Source organism: Haemorhous mexicanus, chromosome 1, assembly GCF_027477595.1.
Source record: "Haemorhous mexicanus isolate bHaeMex1 chromosome 1, bHaeMex1.pri, whole genome shotgun sequence".
Classification (NCBI taxonomy): domain Eukaryota; kingdom Metazoa; phylum Chordata; class Aves; order Passeriformes; family Fringillidae; genus Haemorhous; species Haemorhous mexicanus.
In genome coordinates this window covers 24,988,893-25,009,621 of record NC_082341.1, presented here as the reverse complement: position 1 = coordinate 25,009,621, position 20,729 = coordinate 24,988,893, and the positions used below count along the sequence as shown (strand labels likewise).

General features: G+C 41.4%; 1 protein-coding gene across 2 annotated transcripts in view; it reads right to left on the bottom strand.

Annotated features, from left to right (window-relative positions):
- Positions 1 to 20,729, bottom strand: part of DYNC1I1 (dynein cytoplasmic 1 intermediate chain 1) — a 184,253-nt gene that overhangs the window by 75,447 nt on the left and 88,077 nt on the right. For both annotated transcript variants that reach the window (XM_059843469.1, XM_059843478.1), the window contains exon 7: positions 6,461 to 6,550. In XM_059843469.1, coding sequence (XP_059699452.1) covers positions 6,461 to 6,550 — 90 coding nt within the window. The remainder of the gene's footprint in view (positions 1 to 6,460; positions 6,551 to 20,729) is intronic.

The following is a 20,729-nucleotide window of genomic DNA, read 5'->3' as shown; positions in this document are numbered from 1 at the left end:
ATCAAATCCTCTCTACAGCTTGGAAATATAAATTTATTACTCGGCCATTTGCTGAATATAACTGCAAAGAAAATGCAACCCAAAATCAATAGAAAGGGAAAAGGCAAAAAATAAACAACTCTGGAGCTGTGCAGTGCTCACAAGCAGTGGAGAAACACATGATTGTAGCTCTACCTCAGCAAAATCACCCTTGCAGTTAGCAATGATCTGTGGGAGGCCAGCAGTCTATTAAACCATCAGGAACACCTTGGCTAAAGTTTTTAGGGCATAAATCAGCTTACCTCATTCATCTGACTGACACACCAGATGCCCCCTGGCAATATTAAGCTTCATATTTTAGCCTTATTTTCTTCTTTCATTCGGCTGCCTCTGAAGTTTTATTTGAGGCAATCTCTTCTTACAAGAATGTTATCATTACTTTTTCCAGTGTAAAACATTGCTATAACTACTGTAAATACATGAAGTATAAGCAAAAAAAAACCCAAACAGACAGGGTTGTTCTTTCAAATATGGAGTCTTTCTAACCATTTATCTTTCAGAGGCATTTCCATTTTCTCCTTGTTCCTTCTCCCTGTCTGTCCATTACCTCAAATAAAATAAAAAGAACCTATGTAATTTTCTGAAATTTTTCTTCCGATCTGGGAGCTTACAGTGACTTTGATCTCAGCTTTCAAGAAACACAGGCTCTCTTTAAGGAAAACTGAGAAACATAAGTAGCTGATCAAAGTGTGTTTTGTTTTGTTTTGTCACAGAGACCTGTGTGATGTGACAGTATCTCCAGAAATTCCCTGTAAGAATACAGTATTTGTCTTCAAGTATCTGCTCTCCCTGGCATAAAACCCAAACCAACCACATCTAACCTTCTGTGCTGAACAAAGCCCAGTGCAGTGTGTAGTTTACCACTGCTAAATCTACGTGCTTATTGCCTGGAGTGCCATGAAAACTCCTGCAAAGAAAGCTCCACAGTCAGCTTTTGCTTCGACACCATAGCTTCCCAATGAACTGCTGTGCCTGTGCTGTGATCCCACCCGGAGGAGCTGAGCCCATCTGTGGCCCTGCACAGCTCGTGGCAGGAGGATCTGGGGTGCAGCCCCCAAGTCCTGCCTGACAGGAGCACTGGGTGTCCCGTCTGTCCCTGAACCCAGGGAACCATGGACGGGACCCCACAGCCAGCAGCAGCCTGCTCTGCAAGGGGCTGGGATGTCAGCAACACGTACCAGAGAAGCCCTGTGCTCATGCTAATGTGTAATACGGTACAAAACCAAATGGAATTTACATTTAAAATTAAATTGCCGTGCAGAGTAATATATGCACAGAGGACACCACAGGGAAAGAAATTGTGAGGTGTATCTGTAATGAAAAATATTATATACTTGTGCTTGAACAGGAAGGTCTAGAATACGAAACAATAGTTGAATGTGATGTGAAAAAAACCCAATTTGTTCAAGACTTATTTACAAAAATAGGAACATTTCATCATTTCATGTGACTTAACATAATCCTCAGAAATACCATATTTCACATCAGATCCTTTGTCCATAAATTTCTTTGGGCAAAACAGAAAAAAAACAGAAAAAAACCAAAAAATGATATTAAAATATCTACTTGCATCTTTAGGAATGAAGATAAAATTGTTGCAGACTTGTTCTTATTCAGGAGAAGCATGTTTGTAGTAAACACAACATAAATAGTTGGGATAACAGTTCAAATTTAGAAATATTCAAGTACCAGAATTTGAGTCTTCTCTCAAGGGAGATAAAAAACATAAAGAAATAAAACAAAACAAAAAACCCATGCCATGTGTAAATAAATATAACAAAGATTCTCCTGGAATGTCAGCAATTCTAAAAACCCGACAAGAGAAATGAAAATTAAGTCCAATAAAGGAAAAAAAATACAAAAAAACCAAACCAAAAGAGAAAGACCAAAAGGAGTAAGTGAATGAAAGAAAGGGCCAACTAATAAAAACAGTAAATCAGGAAGCAGCCTTGTTATCAACCCAGAGATATAATGAGAGACAGAAGGAGATTATTAAAACCCCTTTAAAAGCTGTATTATTTCTTTCAGCATCTATTTAAATCCATGTAAACTTTAGATGTGCTGACGATGGAGGATGGCTGAAAGGCACAGGGTGATAACTGCAAGGTGTGAAGTGGCTCTCAGCAGCTTTCAGTCCTTGCCTGCTGATCCTGTGATCCTCCTGTTTTTCTTGTGCTTTGCACTTTCATGTCAGTCTTGACAAATGCCATATCCTGCTTTTCTGTGTCCCATACCATGGTTTGATGTATGTCATGTCTTTGTTGTGCTGGCAAGCCCCTTCATGGCATAACCACTGAACATAAAAAGGCAGATTTCAGGCTTTATTGAGGGATTTTTCTATTCTGGAGTAGCAAGCTGCAGAGCCTTAAATTTGATACTGTGCCAGGCAGGGCTGTTTCCACTGCCTGTGCTTCTCCAGGGTCCGTGCTGGACACCATCCCTGAGCATGCCTGAGCTGGCTGTAAGGATGGGTCGGCACACCTGAGCTCACTGTGGTGTTGGTGGCAGTGAAACTGTGGCATTTCTGGCCATGACAAACCTCACCACAACCTGTCTTGCTTTTCCAATACTGATGCCTGAGCTGTTGAGAGCGAAACCATCCCCACCAGCCCAGCCTGCTCTGTGGACACATGAGCCCCATGCACAGAGCCAGGGCAAGAGCAAGGCACAGCAGGTCTTTGGAGCTCCAGATCCCAGCCCTTCCCATCACAGTCTTTGGTGCAAGTTTCTGTGGATATGCCCATGGCTTCAGATAAATGCAGGTTGAGGCCCACTTTTGAGACCTAGCCCGCCCCGTTGTTCTTGTGGTTTCTACTGACACAAAGAGGAGCCTTAGGTGGAGCTCCAGAGCTCTCTGGTGGTGGAAAACCCCATGCCACTTGATGCCACAGTTTGGAACCAGTCTCTTGTTTATGTGTTCAGGAGAGGCTGGGAACAGGAGAGCCCAGCCCAGGTCACCGTCAGGTATCCCCCACTCGGTTCTTCCAAAAACAATGGGGAGAACATGCCCTCAAGACATGGGTGGGAACAGGCAGCCCCACAGAAGGAACACAAGGTGGTCCCAAGGCTTCATACACTTCAAGTGCTCAATGAGTCAGTTCTTCATCTCCCACTCCTCTTCGGGGGGCTCGAGCTGTTCCTCTGCCCTTCACGCCTCCATGGCAGTGAAGTTCTGCAAGAGGTGCCATGTCAGACAGTGATGCTGGGACATGTCCAGAACCAAGGTCAGACCCTACAAACACCCCTGGCTGCTGAATAATCCCACCAAACCCCATAGAGTAGCTCTGGGGTGTGCGGGGGGAAGATGAGGAAATTAAGCATGCAATAAATGTCTGAAGAATTAAACTGAACTACCTATAAACCACATAGAAAAAAAAAATCCCGTTTCCTCTTAAAAGACCATTATAAAAATAGAGCACTCTTGTCCTGTTGGCTTGGAGAAAAGGAGACTTAACAGACTGCGTCCAAACTTTATTTTTTATCCTGGCCAATTTTGGAGTTATATTCATGAAAAAATGGTCTGCCTTTCTCTCCTTGCACTTCTCTCTCCCATGGATTTTTTCTTAACACTCCTATAACTCAAAAAAGGCTATGCTGATTTTTTTTAATCTGTTAAAAAATGTGCTCCCTGAGCTGAAACCAAATTTCAGCCCAGAGCAAATTTTTACGGCTGGGTTATAAATCCCTGAAAAACAGGATTCATAATGGAAGTGCTGACACAGCCTTAACTACTATATAGCAGTGTGAATGGCGCCACTATAATGTCTATTAGAGATTCTTTAAAAAGTTTGCAAAATATTGTCTTGCCTTGCAGAGAAAAAGAAGCCAGAGTACTTAATGCCAACATAAACATGCTTTTAACCCATTATGTGCTAATTTGCAGAAAAGCTATTAATTCTGAGTAGGCACACAGAGTGCAGCACCGACAGGAAATGTTCTTCTAAACTCCTGTTTGACTTGTAACATGGTTTTAATCACTTCCATGAAACACAAACGATGGCTTCAAACTCTGAACGTTGCTCAGAACATGAGAAGGGTGATTACAACAGAGAGGAAAATGGGATTTTGTAGGCAAAAGGGCTAAAGCCAACAGGGAGAGAATGACACCAAACACTAAAATATGGGCCTCCGTTCCTTGTCAGTTTGGGGATGATGGCTTCATTTGATTCACAGCATTTAATGCCTGTCAGCAGCACTCCACTATTTTATCTATCACAACACATACTACAGGTCAAGTTCACTTTCTATCAGGCAATGAGCATGTTTTCTTCTTCCTTGAACCCCGTCAGATGTTAGCACCTCACAAAGTCAGTTCTGCTGAAACAAGCTGTGCCTTGCTTTTACATCCTGCAATTTCTGTGCCTGACACCAGTGATAAACCCAGGATCCTCTGATATACCCAGAGGATCTACTGCTCCTGGGGGTCTGCTAGGCAGGGAAGGGGAGCACTGCCCTCTGACTAAAGCACTGCAAAGAAATAAAACATGTTGGCAGTGCTGCCTGGTGAGCAAAGTACATAAAAGGATAACTTGAAAGCCCATTAAAAAAGTAAAAGAAATCAGTTCAGGGTTCTATTTTGATTTTTTTCTTCTTCTCTTCTTGCAGGAGTTTGTGCTTTCTCCCCATGTATAAGCATTAGCATCAATTTTCTGTGGGAATAAATGGGTGTGGGAGAAGCTTTAAGTTGACTACTACAGGGACATTCAGCAACCCAGGACAGTGCTTATGCATGGTGTGCAGTAGTAGAGGTTTTTGAGGCTTTCTGTTGCCATCACTAAAAGAGATACCATGTTAGGTCCAGTGACTGCAAAAGTCCATATGCAAGTTGATCTCACAGTTTTGAAAAGAATTGTAATTTTCATGAAGGATGAAGTTTTTCTGTGTTGCCACATTTCTTGCTCATGTCCTCAGTCCTGCCTTTGCAGACTTGCCTAACTCTTGTTCCTGCTGTCTGCACTGGTCCCCTCTGCCCATGGGATCAGTGGCTGGGGCCAGTGGAAGAAGCAGAATGATGAGGAGCAGGAGGACTTTTATGTCTCCACACTTCCGCGAGGACCTAAATGAGCAATGAACACTAGAGGATTTATGGCATGGGTGATTTCTGTGATGCTCTAAAGCGGGAAGAAAGATCAATTTATAATCAAAATGAAACGGCTGGTACTGTAACCCACTTCAGTGGGTGAAGATAGTAAATGTGGACACTGTGTACTAGAGTAATCTTTTTTGGATACAGGTGAAAAGATACCAGTCTCCCTGGATGAGAAAAAAGCATTGGCTCCTGTATTCCCAGATGAAGATTTCATGAGCTTCCATGTAAAATGGCTCCATATTTTTCCCATTCCCCTAGTGAGATTATCTTGGGAAGAACCAAGCTCAAGAATTATCCTGGTAATGATCATCACAGCAAGAAATAACATAGGCTCTACCCGAAGAAGTAAACAACCTTTCAATAGGCTAAACAGAATTTTGAACGATTTTGTGTCCTGGCAATACAAAAGTAAGAAATGCTGGAAAAGAAACCCATTTCCTTCCATCCTGCAGCTGCTGCTATTTCAGTTCTTTTCTCAACATAGGAGAGAGCATTGACTGTGAAGGCATTGACATACTAGTCAATACCTAGTAAATTTCTAGATGAGGAAGACCAAATTTCACATCCTTCTTCCAATTTGAAAGTTAGGACAGGTCAAGGAAAGGAAAAGAGGTACCAAGCATATCTACCACATCAGTGCTGACATGCATGACTTAAGCAAGTGTCTCTTGTCTGCACCAGAAGCAAGTAAACCTGAATTTCTGTCTCATGTAACAGTGCAGAAAACCTCAATACAGAGTAATGGACAGAAGGGCTGGACAGTCTGGCTTCGGGGGGGTGGGGGGGGGTTAAGTTCCTTGAGACAGTGTCCACAAAATGTTATAATTTTGACAGAAGACATTTTTCAAGTGAAATCATTTTCTGCTGGAAGATTCCTGACTACCACTAGGTTTAAGTTTGTTCCTCTCAAGCAGGCAGACAGTTATGGGCTCCAAGTGTCTTTGAAGACCAACAAACTTTATAGAGCTGCTGGAATGCCTGGCATTCCCATTTTAAATCTTTCACGTAAGCAGGGTATTTGAGCCAGAGGACAAATTAGTACCAGTACTGGGATCCAAGAATCCCTACTTCATTTTCAAATTATAAGGACATGTAGGACATTCTGCTAAACAGCTCAAGCCTCATGCCTTTCACAATCTTCTCAGGCCTACCAGCAGGGTCTCTGGGATACAATTTTCTGCTTTTATGCTACTCATATGGTTTTGAATCATTAAAACTGGTGACTGTTTCAATTTCAGTGTTTTCTACAGTGGAAACTACTTATGAGAGTAGCTACTGGCAGAATCCTGTCCTTTAAACATTTAACATCATCCTTTTAATTTTTTAAAGTACCTTCTTTCACTTCCTGCTTCTGGTCTTGATTTTCTGTCTCTAAGTCATCCTGTGTTTTTGGCTCAACCATCTCTTCATCATCTTCATCCTCTAAAAAAAAAGAAAAAAGGGAAGAAAAATATTTGTTAGATTCTCCTCCTTAAGGGGCCTGGAAATTGTCTGACTTCTTTACAATTACAAAATGGTAAGGCAAAGTACCCAATACATGGAACAAGTACATTTATGCTCAGAGTGACACTCTCAGACATTTCCCCCTGACTGCAAGATAATTTGCTCACACAGGGCACCTGCCACTTCTGCTCCCCACAACCTCCCCTCTCAGATGTCAACTGAATATCTCCCTGACCTCGGATATGACTTCTTGGATGGCATGAGGACAGATACAAATACGTTTCAGCCTGGCAGCTATTCCACAGCTGGGACACCTGCTATCCAGATACCTCATTTCCAATTCAATTCTCACCAGATTAATTTGTCTTTTGACCTACAGGAATAGGTTAAACAGAAAACTGACCTCAGGTCAGATGCCACTAGCAAGGAAACAAGCATGGCACAGTTCTGAAAAGTCATCACCGTCAGCTGGGGGAATATAGCAACCAAAAGTGGCATTTGGAGCTTAGGAACCATTCTTGCATTAATACAAATTTAATGAACACTAAAATTTGACACATGTCAGTTACTACTGCCAGATGTTTTAATGACCTTTCCTGACCTATGCAAATGCATCTCTCCCTCCCCCTCTCTCCCCACACTCACATGTTCTCATTTTATTCAGGAGGGCAAACCATACATTCCTCGATGTTTCTCTGAAGTTGCAAGGGTTCTGATTGTCCAGACCAGAACACAATACAAGCAGAGCTGAAAAGACAGTGATGCACCAAAATGGCTCAGAGTCTACCTAGCTCTCATTACTTGTTACCAGCTTGTTACAACAACGTGATCCATTTTCCCTGTGCCCAGGGTTGGCACCCAACCCACTCATATTCTTGAGAGGATAAAGACACACAGCTTTCTAGATTTTGTCAGCTATGAGGAATGAAAAAAGAGTTGGTCCTAAAAGTATTTAACAATTAGGATGTGTAAGTCCACGGGCTATGGAGGAATTATTTTGCAGTTATTTTGGAGCTTGACGTACCACCAAGGCATAGCAAGCATCACCGGTGCCCTGTATTGGTCCAGGGCACGAGAGACCACATGTTGTCCTGGCCTTGGGGCATTCAGCTATCAGCAAAACACTGCAGTTCCTCTGGGGCTTTCTGAACAACCTGCTGTCACCATACAGTTCCTTGTGTCATGGTGTTTCTCCAGGCACACTTCCTGTTCTATCCTGCCATGTTAATGGGGAAAACATATCATGCTTCTCCAGCTGGTTCCTTACTGGCACCTTCTGCTGTGAAGGCTGGCTGTAATCAGCCCTGGCTTCTTGCGAGATGCTGGTGCTGACAGGTTGCATTCAACCAACAGGAACATGCAGCTGTATTTTGTTTTCAATAACGTAACAGGCACCGCACTATTCCCACCACACTGCCTACCCTAGGACTTCTCCCAGAAGCCCAGAGGGGACATGCTGCTAGCTGCCATATGGGCCATTAACTTAAGAGTTGGACTCGATGATATTTGTGGGTCCCTTCCAACTCAGAATATTCTGTGACTCTGATTCTGCAGTCTCTTGGCTGGAGATCATGGCTTAGCCACATGCTGTAAGGAGGTGTCTCAGCATGGACAGATGTGCTTTTTCCTATTGCTAAAACGAGGAAATCTTGGCTTAAAATCTGCCATCACTCCCCTTACTGCTAGTGACTGCAGTGGGGAGAAAGGGAAAGCTCATCTCCCCAGCCACCAGGGAGGAGGGATAACCATGTGCTTCCCAAGCTGGAAAGGGAGGAGGAATCCAGCATAGATGAAGAGGCATTTCCAGAATTAAAAGCACTACTAATGAATGCCATTCCTTTATCAGGGATTTGTCAGACCATGGAACCTGAGGTGGAAAAAAGGTAGAGTACACACAATGCCTCCCTTTGGTGCCTACTTTTCCCTAGGTACCCTACACAGGGGGACTAAGGACAAACTTTTGGAGAGCAAGCCAGGGTGGTTCAGTTTGGCAGGGTAAACACATTGCTCTGTCCACTGGCTGAAAGACAGATAACATCTAGCACAGTCAGCAGAGAGTTGGTGAGAAGAGCTCTCCTGCTGAACACACACAGGAGGGGTAAAAAAAAGGTCCTTCTGCCATTGGTCTGTGGTGCTAGGGGAGATGGGGAGGCACAGGAGAGAGAGGCACTCCCAGTTTCAAAGAACAGGTGAGAAGCCTGGTGCAGCAGGGAGTGAATATTCTGCTAACCTCAAGAACCATGCACACACAGATAGGATCACAATGCTGTACATATATACAAACACAGAATTATGGCAGATACTAATAAAAACAGCTCCTACTAAAGTTTTGTGAGTCTTGCATTAAAGGTTTTCATTCCCTAAAGCACCAACTTTTGGAACTAGTGGTTTAAATGGGGATTTCTGCTTCCATTTTTAACCTCTTTCTAACCTGCCAGCTTATACAGGGAAGTTTCAGAAGGTGAAGGGCTTGAGAAAATTTTCAGGCAGCAAACAAAAACTACATCAATATTCATCTGAAATATTTGGGATTTTTAAGGCTTCTTGCAATGCTTTATAATGCTTCACTTGCAATTTGGTAATGGATAGAGATGATGCAGCAAATTTAGAACTTGTGATTTAGTAGCAGGTTTTCAGGTTGAAGTGAAGCAAATTTATCCCTGTTTCTAGAAGTCCTTGATCCCTCTGATTTTGGGCATCAAATTATTTGCTTGCCTATAGCCCTTTCCTGCTTCTAATGCAGAGTAGGGATTAATGGAAGTAAGTAAAGGTTATTAAAACACATCACGCCTGTTTCCAAGGGCAAAAACATCAAAATAGTTTTACTGAGAAAGCAGTGCAAGAGTTTTTAGCATATTAGACACAGTTTAGATGTCCTTATTTATTTACAGAGAAATGTATGCACATACACAGAGAAACTCAGCTAAAAGAATGATAGGGTTGTGAGTCAAATGCTAAAATCTTAGCAAATGCCAGAATTTGGGTTGTCTGGGCACGATTAGCTCCTTTCCCCTCCCCACGTGTAGGCATGATGACATAATTCTGGAATTTCCTCCCTCTTGAGTGGTTGGCTTCATTTTCTGGGTGCTCAGCAAGAGACACCTGGGGCCTGAAATGCAGAAGTGCTGAAAGCTGAAGTCAACTGGCACTGTGCTTTGAGTGGAGAAAGTCTTAGGGAAATTCTTCACATGCAAAGGCTCCCACAGCTCCCTATTTCAGCTTTCACTGAAAGTTGTCATTCTGACATTTTTGTCCTTTCTCCCCCTGTACTTAGGTGCTTATGCAAGATGGCAATAATATTGTAAAAAAAAAATAGAATTCTCACCCTGCATAGATGTTTTGCAGAAACATGTTCATCAGGATTTGTGGCATATTAAGATGCTGTTGGGAAAGCAACAGCAAAACTAAACCTTGAAAGTGGATTAATGTTTTTTCTGAGTTCAGTGTAATACTTTGATCATGTGCAGTAATATGAGATCTGAGGCCAGAGCACTCAATGGAATAAGATAAAAAGCAGAAAGGTTAAAAACCTGTCCCCCTATTGACTGGTTGAAGCAAGAATCTGTTATGGAAAAAAGCCCTATATGTTATTATGCAATTAAAACTGTATCATCCTACATCCTGAAGAGGGCTAATTAAGAATGCCCAAGAAATCTCCATTCTGGACTACCCAATGTTGCTTGGCTTTGCAACCTAAATTTTTATTTGACATAATTAATATATATATATATATTGCACAGTGTTTAATACCAATGTATGCATCCTCACACATGTTCACAGTACATACATTTGCTTTTGTTAAGTATGGTTATGCATTTGTACATTTGGCTACACGTACACGTACCTTAGGAATAATTGGAAATGCTTCAGCATTAATTTTCCTGTGTTTTATTTAAAGGTGACAAAGTTAGCATTTACTGTACATTTACTGGAGAATCTGTGAACATCTACATGGTTATTAATTTCCACATGTGTCTGCTCAGATTGCAATAATTTTCCAGGGAGATGAAGAAACTTGTGTATTTCCTGAACATACATAGCCTTCCCCTTTTAAGAGCATATCTAATATTAGGAAGTTTAGAGAAATAACTTTTTAGCTGCTCACATCACACTAGTAGGAGTCTTCTAGTCACATTTGGCAAGCAGAGATGCTACCAGCACCAGTAGTAGTGTTACACCCTGTTCAGAAGAGAACAGGGTGTAACACTATCAGAACTCAAATGTCTATTAAAGGAACCACATGAAAAAGAGCCAGTAATGAAGAAGTGTATAACTGCCATGCAGCTCTTCTCCTTTGTAGATATAAAAGGACTTTGCAAGGAGGCCAGTTTTGGTATGTCTATTTACCACACAGAAGCTGACAGACAGACCCACACGCTGCAGATCACACAGTAGACCAGCAGCCCAGGGAACACTGAGTGGGCTTCAGAGTTTCAGCCTAGAGTCCTGCCCACTAAGGCCACCCTGCTTTCCATAAATAAACAAATCCTCAATGGACATGATCATTAAATGCTTGGTAATGATGTTTGTCTGCTGAAGCTGGTGGAGCCATATGTGGGATTAATATAGACTGAGATAACTGGATCAAAAACGTTTTCTTCATAACTCAGAGCTTGATGACTCTCCAGGCTCTAGGAGGTGGCCAATCAGTCTGAACAGTGCTTGACAAAGTAAAAGTAGAGCAATTGTTTTCATTTTGGTCTTAGCTTGAACACTCCTGCTTCTGTTCCAGACCAGAAGTGGTCTGGTCTGTCTAAAAGCTTGTCTGTTTTTCCTAATGACAGAAGTTGCCCTAATAAGAGTATGACCCCTCCCTACAAACCTGGGTTTTTTTTTTTTTTTCATCTGGGTGTAAATACTAATATTCAAATGTTATACAACTACTAGCTCCAATGAGCCTGCTCTATGCCTAGTCTTTGCCTTGAACACCACAACCACTTGCAATAGGTGGTACAGAGGAAAGCTCTGTGAATACATGGCCAACTCCCGGGCAACTGCAGAAGAAATGCCCAGATGTGCTGAATTGGATCAGATATTCACAGAGAGCACAGATGATCTCAGAAAATCAAACCCTGCATTTCTGCAGTGCTGGAGTATTTAATACCTGCTTGGACTTTCCAGGGCTTTAAACCACTTTATTTATTTTTACAGCATATAAAAACATACCAGGCACATTCAAGACAAACTAGAATACTAGAATAAATACTTGCATCTGAGAGGACTACACATGACATTAGCTTAGGGTTTTAATTCTTGAGATGAATACTGTATTGCCTTTTTTGGATTGCCAGTTTTAGGAAATCAGCACTGGTACTGCTCAAATAGATTACTAAATAGCTGATTTTTGGGGGGATTTATGTAGTTATGGTCTCTGATCTGCTAACACACTAAACAGCAGGCAGTATGTTGTGCATTCTTCTTCAGTGGAGGATTTACACCTCCTGAGGCCTGTGGCTCTGAAGCTAAGAAGTTGCAGCTTCTGTGTATTGTTTTTAGAATTGACAGCTATACTGAATTAGACTGATAGCTCTGGTTTTAATTCTGGGTAGGTACAAACAATCCCTTTGTTAAAGACACAGCTTTAAAATCGCAATTTAATTAGCATCACAATTATATATTTTATTGACTGAGTCAGTGATATATGAGAAGCCAGTGGGTTATTATATGGGGTTTTATATCATCAGCCATGCATACGACACTTTCAATAAAATCAAGTGTCTTCACAAAAAGCAGACTCCATATTTGCAACTATGAAATACCAGAAACCACTGTATAAGTTTTATATTTACAACTGCTCAAAATAACTTTGCTGCTACTGTTACAAAAGAACTACAAACTGAACAAGGACAAATGCATTGTATTTATATTGGCATAAGCCTGGACCAAACAAGTTGAATACTGTTGGCATTATCCTAAGTAGGAGTTAAATGACTGTCTTTCCTTTATGAATATGTTCTTTCCATCACTAGCAAAATATGCAACGAGCAAGAGAAGCCATATTTTTTTCAAATAGGACTGCCTGACATTCCACATTTTTGCAAATCTATGATCTGCCATCTGTCTGAATGACCTATTTTTCATATAATGTCATTTTTTGAAATATGTCCAGTTTTTCACTTTCATCTTTTGACTGCCCTTTGAAGCAAGAAGATAATTAATTCATCAGTGGTTCTTGTTTGCAGAGTGGGATGTGAGACTGGACGTACACTGGGGACATGTTAGTCATCCCAGATGGAAATATTCTTGCATTAGGGCTCTTCTTGGCAATAGGTAGCTGCCTTCTAAAATGTATTTCATTTAGCCAAAGCAAGGAACACTACTCAGACCTCAATACTGAGAAAAAAATCCAGAGGTGAACAGAACTAGCCCTAAGCTCCATGAAACAGGAAACAAATTTCAAATGAGAATTTCCTGTGAGCTGGAGCTTGCAAGTATATTTTCACTCAACAGTCATATGTATGCAAGGTACTAGTGCTCACTACCCAGAAAAATACTTAAATGTGCATTGGAGGAACATAGAAAAGCTCTGGCTCATCCCTGTGAAGTTCCCCATCCCTGTTACAGAGCACTCCCAACAAACCATCTTATCCTTATGAACTAACACAGGGAGTTGTGCTTTCCAATGGCCATCAGATGAAAAAAGAACATTAGAAAAAGAAAGGACAGAACTAATGAATGAATTTCTGGAACAATCTTATGGCCATAGCACCTATAAAACTTGAACAGAAGTATATGATGTTCTTCCTTCATTTTCCACATACATTATTTTAATCCTGAAAAAAAATGATCTGCCTGTTACTTGACTGCAGTGCTGCAAGAGCAAGAAAAAAATCACGGTGCTACAAGAACAGACTGCCTAGCATCTTCAAACTCCCTTCATTTTGTTGTCTTTTGTCATGTGTTGTAATCAAAGTGCGGTGGTGCTCTTATGCAAAAGAGAAGCTTTGAAAATCGGTAAAATACAGGCTGTAGGAGTCATGCTACTTTTACCAGAGTCAAGTATATTGACTGAGTAATTTTAAAGAATATTGTTCTAAAATTTATGCATAAAATAATATAATGCTTGACACATACATCATTTTAATCCAGAAGACTCCAGGGCAGCTCTCTGTGAGATTAATTTATTTAGCCTAATGTCTTCCACCGTAAATAGACTAGTAATGATATATCAGCTTTAAAAGTGCAAGGCTAACAGAAAAATCCCATTTTTCTTGATTCTTGTAAAACTAAGTACATCTCCCATATCTCTGACACATCTAAGAAGGGCTTCCTGATCTCATCCCTTATTCTGCAATGCAAATTTGCACGACTTCACCCCTCATCCCATAAAGGGCAGGTGTTATTACCAGCCATTACAACCAGATCCCCAGAGTCCTCCTCTCAGGCTTCAGCTATCCTTGTACAAGCACAATGAAGGAAATACGTATTTCACCCCAAAAACAAACACTTAGCCTGGCTGACTGAGAGAAGTCATTTAGTTCAGAAAATTTATTTTGCCTACAGCATAGGCCGTGCCTGTGCTATTGCCACTTAAAAATTTGTCCTGAAATTTACTACACTTCCCTCTTAAAACAAGCACACCATAAGTAATTTTTACTCAAGATTTCTTCTCAAAGCTCTCCTTAACAATTACCACATTCAATTACTCCTGGTCAGGGGATTCTGAGGTCCCCAGTATATGATTTCTCATAACCATCTCTTGATCTAGGGTTACACCACTCAGCTCCCGTCCCTATGCCTCTTCCTGACTTGTGTTTGCAGTCAGATTTCTTTTTGGTACATTATGAAGACAGATCTTATTTTTCTATTTTGTGAAAAATGATAGACTAACAGAGCCAAATGGAAAGAAAATGTCACAGAAAATTTTGTTTTACTGTAGCATTTCACGAAACTTTTTGTAGCCCTGACTGCAAACCTTTGCACTGGTTCAAATGTTAGGATTACTGCTTCAGAATACAATCGTTTCTGTACCAATTAAAATGGAAAGCTGCTTCTGACTCTTCAGGGAAGCATTTCTCTAACCCAAGAAACTGATTTTCCAGTTCCTTGGCCTGAACACAGTTTTCAGTTGTGGTGAGAGTCTAAGAATTCAAAGTGTCCCTTGTTTTTAGTTTCTGGTTGGTCTAGATCAGACGTGGATTTTTCTCTCCTCTTTTGGGCTGTTGCAACATCACACTGGTTGAAAGCATTTTTCAGTCCCCAGAGAACTAAACTGCAAAGTACCCCACTGGAGTCATCACCTCTTCTAGCTGACTCCCTTTTCTCCTCTCTTTCCCTCTCCAAATCTCATGTTCAATTCTATTGTGTTTGAAAATATTCCAGCTGGAAGATGTAACACAAAAAGAAAAGTACAGAAGTTTCCTTTCCTTGGCCATGGTTGGGCCTTCAAATAAAAATGCCAACATGAAATAATGTTTGAACACCAGAAGCCTTACAGTAGCATTTACAGACCTCCAGCTCCAAAACCAAACAGTATAAATTTAAAATACCCTGCTCCAGTATAACTGCAGTCAACCTTGAGGAAGAAAAAGATGGAGACCCTTTATTTCTGTGGATGAAGAAGGGGATTATTAAACCATGCTGATTCTCACAGCCTCTGAAACCCGTGAGGATTTGTTCCTGCTGTGCTGCTGGAGGAAATCATGTCATGCCAGCAGTGTGAAATGACTCCTGCCCTGGGAAAGGGCACTGAGACACGTGGCAAACTTCTGGATAGGGCCTGCTCAAGACATTTTGAAACACTCAGATCATGCAATAGTGTTAAATCACAAAAACTTAAGTATGTTAATGAAAACCAGTCCCCACAAGCAATGGCATGAGCAGCAATTGTAAAACAAAAGCTGCTTTCACATTAAACACACACACAGATGAAGTATCTGGCACTTGCACTGCCCCTGATACAGAGGTCAATCGTGGTTGCCTCAGCTGGGCACTAGGTACTTAAAACTTTATGTACAATGTAGACCAAGTGAATTCTGTGGGATTGTTACTTCTGACATATAGGGGACTAGGACTTCACTCATAGACTCATTTATTCCAAGTGCAAATTACTTTAGACTCCACTGGGCACCTCGTCTATTTTCCCCTGGGTTTTTGCACAAGCAAGATTACAAAATGTAGCTGTTGTAGAAGAAATTAATTCTCCACTTCCATACTGTATGTCTGCTCATGCAGTCACACTAATATGCCTTAGGACAAATTCTCCAGCCCTGACTCTGGATTTAACTTCTCCTTCAGGTATTAGCATGAGTTCTGGCCTTTCAGAGTTTTTCCTTTGTTTCTGAACATAAAATAAATGTTCAGTTCAACGCCCAGAAATCATCTGAATGGCCACACAGTTTTTTGTACGACCATTGTTTAACTTTTAGTGCCATCTTTTCCACAAATCTCCCCATCCCAGTTCTATGGCATTTTATGAATAAAACCCAATGCTTAACATGTAGCATATGTTTTTGTAACTGAAATATCTGACAGCATGAATTTCTACATTTACACACAAACCTCAACTGACAGAAATGGAGACAAGGCTGCTAATATATTAAAACTGGAAGGGATAATTGGAAAAAACAACTATATTCATAAACAATTACCACAGCAAATAGACAAAAACTCCCTCTCTTTGTCTCCTTGACATACACACGCATACATTTCTCTCAACACTTTAAAAATAACCATTAGTCATGTGGCAACTGTATTTTACATGAGCAAAGATTAATTTCAACATTTTTCTTAGGAAAAGGCAGGCAAAAAATACTTTATTAAAAATTTTTAAACTACAAAAGAAATGCTGGGTCAGGGCTCGATGAGTGTGTGCTTATTACTTTTATAGGCACTAAACGGACCCCACTTAATTCTGTTTCCCACTGACGCCACTTCACCTTAGTCACTGGTGTTAGCCATGATTTGCATCAGCCTATGTGAAAAAGGAATTCCTTCTGACAGTTTTGAACTTGCCATATTTTAATTTAATTTTCAATTTAATGTTTTTGTTCTACCACACTGGAAGAGGAGAAGCTTCCACTTCTAGACACTCTGTTGAGGGGTATCCAGGCGAGCAACACCTTTTTGTGGTAGAGAAGCCAGGGCACAAGCACATCAGCTTCTTGCCCAAAGTCACTCCTGAAACAGCTGTAGATGACAGAATAAAATCCTGGTCTCCCAATTCCTAAACTGATATTTCACCCACTGCTTTTCCTGAGGCACGTGATCAGGGCTGCTTTGGAGGCTGCTCAGCCCTCATTATGTTAAACCAGCTGTTAAAAAACCCAGCCAGTTTCCCCCAGATGCTTGTTGCAGCCTGTTGGGAGAGCACCCAGCTCCCAGCACTGCTGTCCCCAGGGCTGGGAACCCCCAGCCCACGCCCTCCACCCTGACCCCAGCCTTCACCTCCTGCCTCCGCAGCTCCCGCACCCCTCTGCCCACCCCGGCTGCCTCTCGCCTCCGCTCCCACCCCGCCCACCCCTCTTCTGCTCGGGGTCACACTTCAAAGTCTCCCGTGCCCCCGGGAAGGCCTCTTCCTTCCTCCTGGCCCCTCTCCAGCCTCCCTGGCATTTGGTCTTCCCAAAGCAGATATCAAAAATCCCCTACTTGCAATCTGGGGCTTTCTGCACACCAGGAGCCCTACCCACCTGCAGATACCTGTTTGACACAGACATGCCCTCTGATTTGGATTCTCAGATGAACTTCTAGGTTTTTCTGAGAACTTGGGTTGTAAGACATTAATTAAAAAAAAAAAAAAAAGAAGAGAAAAACAACCCCCATCACCCAAGTTCACAATTGCTATGGTTAAAATCCCATTTATCTGTTGCAACTTGGAGGCTCAGGTATGTTTTTCTGTGTTTAAGCTCAACACACTTCAGTAGGTTCAGACGTCTGAACAGGCAGACTGCACCTACAGTTGGGGTACATGGGAAGATTTAACTGCACCACAACCACCCACTGGAATATGCTGCCTTTTTCCCTCTTCACAGTTCAGACTCCTAAGGAAAATCATTTCTGTGGCTAGTTTATATCTGTCCCTCTTTGGAAAATGGATGCTATGAAGTGCCATACAATGCCTGCCTGTGAATTAAAACCCTTCCTTTTCTCCCAAAACACTGCCAAGACCCTCTCCTGCAAGCTCTTGGAAGCTCTCAGCTACAGGCAGGAGCTTTAAGTCAGGAGAACCATACGAAAGCAGATAAAAAATGCTGGGTTAGGCCACCTCATGATCCTGTACTTGAAGAAGCACCGCTGCATTTTTTTTTTGTTGTTGCTTTTTGCTTTTTTAGTTGGAAAATAAAATAAAGAAGTTGTTGGCTTCTGCCCCTGTGTCTTTTGACTGTAACACAGCTCACAGCTGCGAATTTACATGTGTTAACTTGGGATGCCACAAACCAGGCAGCAATGAGGTTGTCATCCTGATCTGAGGAAACACAACGCGCATACACGCCAGTGAATTTACTGCAAGTGAAGGGTTTTGCTGCGATAATTCAAAGCAGATAATGTTTCATCAGTTGACTCTTCCATCTATAGCCAGATCACAAAAGCCAGCAATGCTGGAGTCATATTCTGTCAAAAAAGGTGCAGCTCCATCAAATCTTTTTCTTTTGCAAAATGATGCCACTTTCTGTGTGGAAGTGGGAAAATTATAAAAAGAAACCAAGATGGAGAGGCAGTCCCAGAAACATTAAGATGGCTTGTTCTCACATTTTCTGAATGGATTTTTTTGGAGCCTTCCATTAAAAAGCACTTCTTTAGACTACTTTAAAATATAAGGTAAAGCAAAGTAAAATTAAAAGTTTTCAATTTTGTTAAAACATAGATGTTTCCAGTAACCAGACTGGAAAATAAGGCAAAATTTTACTTAAGGTGGAGTGTCAGTACATTGGAGCACTCTTTCAAGCTGGTACAAAATTATATTTTGAAATAAGAAATTTCACAGCACTGCATGAAGGAGAGATTCTCTCTGGGCCACTGCCTAAGGGATGCAGTCATACCAGAGTGGCAATTTTCAAATCTGATATTAAAGCAACATAGAAGCACACACTCGATTGGGGATAAGGATGTCTTTCATCAATATAATGACAAGATGTCTATTCCTGTGATCTGAGATTCCCTCTCTTAAGACTTCAGGTTAAGGATTTCTTTTAGATGGAGCAAACTCCAAGTCCTGCTTTCAGTTCTGAGTGCCTGAAGGCAAATTTCACATCCGTTGTCCTGAGAACAAGATAACAGATAGTAGCAACAAACTTGATGCACACCTGAAACACAGCCCAGTACATCAAACAGGAAATTAGTAAACAGGTATTTATTGCTTTTGAAGCCTGATCCTCACTCTTTATACTTGCATGCAGAATTCAAAATGAACAGGACAAATGGATTATAAAGTCAGAAAAGTGCTACCAATTTGTCTTGATGGCTCTTGCATGGACAAAAATTGCACAAGCCAAGTCTGACCAGCATCTTGGAATCCATTGTCCTAGTTGCCTCTATAGTTACATGGTTGGATAAAATAGGAAAAATCACCTCAACAGAGGTGTTTGTTTTGGGGGTAGGTACTGGGAATAGTGCTAAATTCAGCAGCCACAGCAGAACAAATAGAAATTGTGAGCTTTCCACTACATTAATGAAACTTCATTCAAAAGGTGGAGTGTAATGTTCTTCCAAGATGGATAATTCACATAAGCTGTGTGATTCAAACACTCATGTCTCCACACCAGCCCCACACCAGCTTGGGATTTATGTTTTATTTCAGTTTTCATCAGGCTGCTTATGAATGACCAATGACAAAAGAGCATGTGTGCATTTTTCTTTTTCACAGGTCCCTGTTAATGAGGACTCTGTTGCATTAAGATAGTCAAGATTGTCTCTGGCAAAATGTGTTGAACCAAGGTGTTTGTGCCTGCATAAAATTAAGCCACAAGTAAAGCACTTATTTCTGACAGCAGATTTATAATAGGAAAATCCCAGCAGGAATGAAGAGTTACAAACCCCCGTTGTAGCCTTTTTCATAAACTTCACCTTGATTTAGTATTTCAAACAAGTAGCAGGAAAGGCTAACAGCAGAGGTAATCCTATCATCTTTTCTCCAACAGCTCCATTCCATCTTTTTGACTTCCTCATGCTGCTAACATGAATTCAAATCATCTGTGTTTAAAGTTAAATACAGTGATTGACAGATCTTTGTAGTCCCAGTTCATACTGAAGATTATTCTAGATACCTATCAGTTATTACTACAAGCCCTGTCTGATATTCAATACCTACAGGGAAAATTGTTTTTAACAGTGTAATGTCTGATCTATTTTGAAAGCTATTTTAAAATAAAAAACTAACTATAACCAGGTGGCTAAAATCTAGACAGGTTTTTTTATAGCTTGATTTTTGGGGAGAAAAGGTTGACGATAACAGCAGAACTGTCTTACACTGCAGTAACAACCATGATTCAGAGCAAATCAGAGACAAAAAAGCATTTTGTTTTCATTCTATAACATCAATTTCTGTAAAAACCTATTCCAATTACCCAGGACATAGGAAAGTTTAGGGGTTTGCTCCTAGCTCTTAGAACAGTACACACTGCTACAAAAGAATTGCTTCCTTTTATGAACACAAGCTCTATTGCTGCGCTAGAAAACTGGGATGCTGGAAGAGACTTCTGGATGTACTAAAAATCTTACTGTGGACACAAATGCGAAAAAAATATCAAATGCAGTGGTCAGACTACTCGTTGTGCTCAAGGACCTGTGATGCAGAAAGGCAGAATGTCCTCTTCTATGAACACCTGCTGTGCCCAGCTCTGCTGACCCCAGTCCTGGGCTGAGAGACAGCCTTGCTGCTCCAGAACAGGCTGGCTTTGGGCACTGGGAGATCAGCTCTGGGGGAAAGCCTCTGGTCAATACCCTGTGCTCACAGGGAGGAAAGTGGAGGCACTGCTCTCTCACATGGGCAGCTCAGCAAAGGTGGAAGGTGGAGGTGGGTGGCCAGGCAATGCCAGCTAATGCCCATCATTGCTTCCATGAGCTGATTGCTCCACTTCTTCCCCACCACTCCATTTGCTGCTGAAAGAGTTTGAGTAAGTTCCCACTTCATTGTCTCAGTGCTTTCCTCCACAGAACTGAAATTTAATAGCAGGGAAAGTAGCACAAGAGAAGCAGCTTGGCACAAGCAGCAGGCAGGATG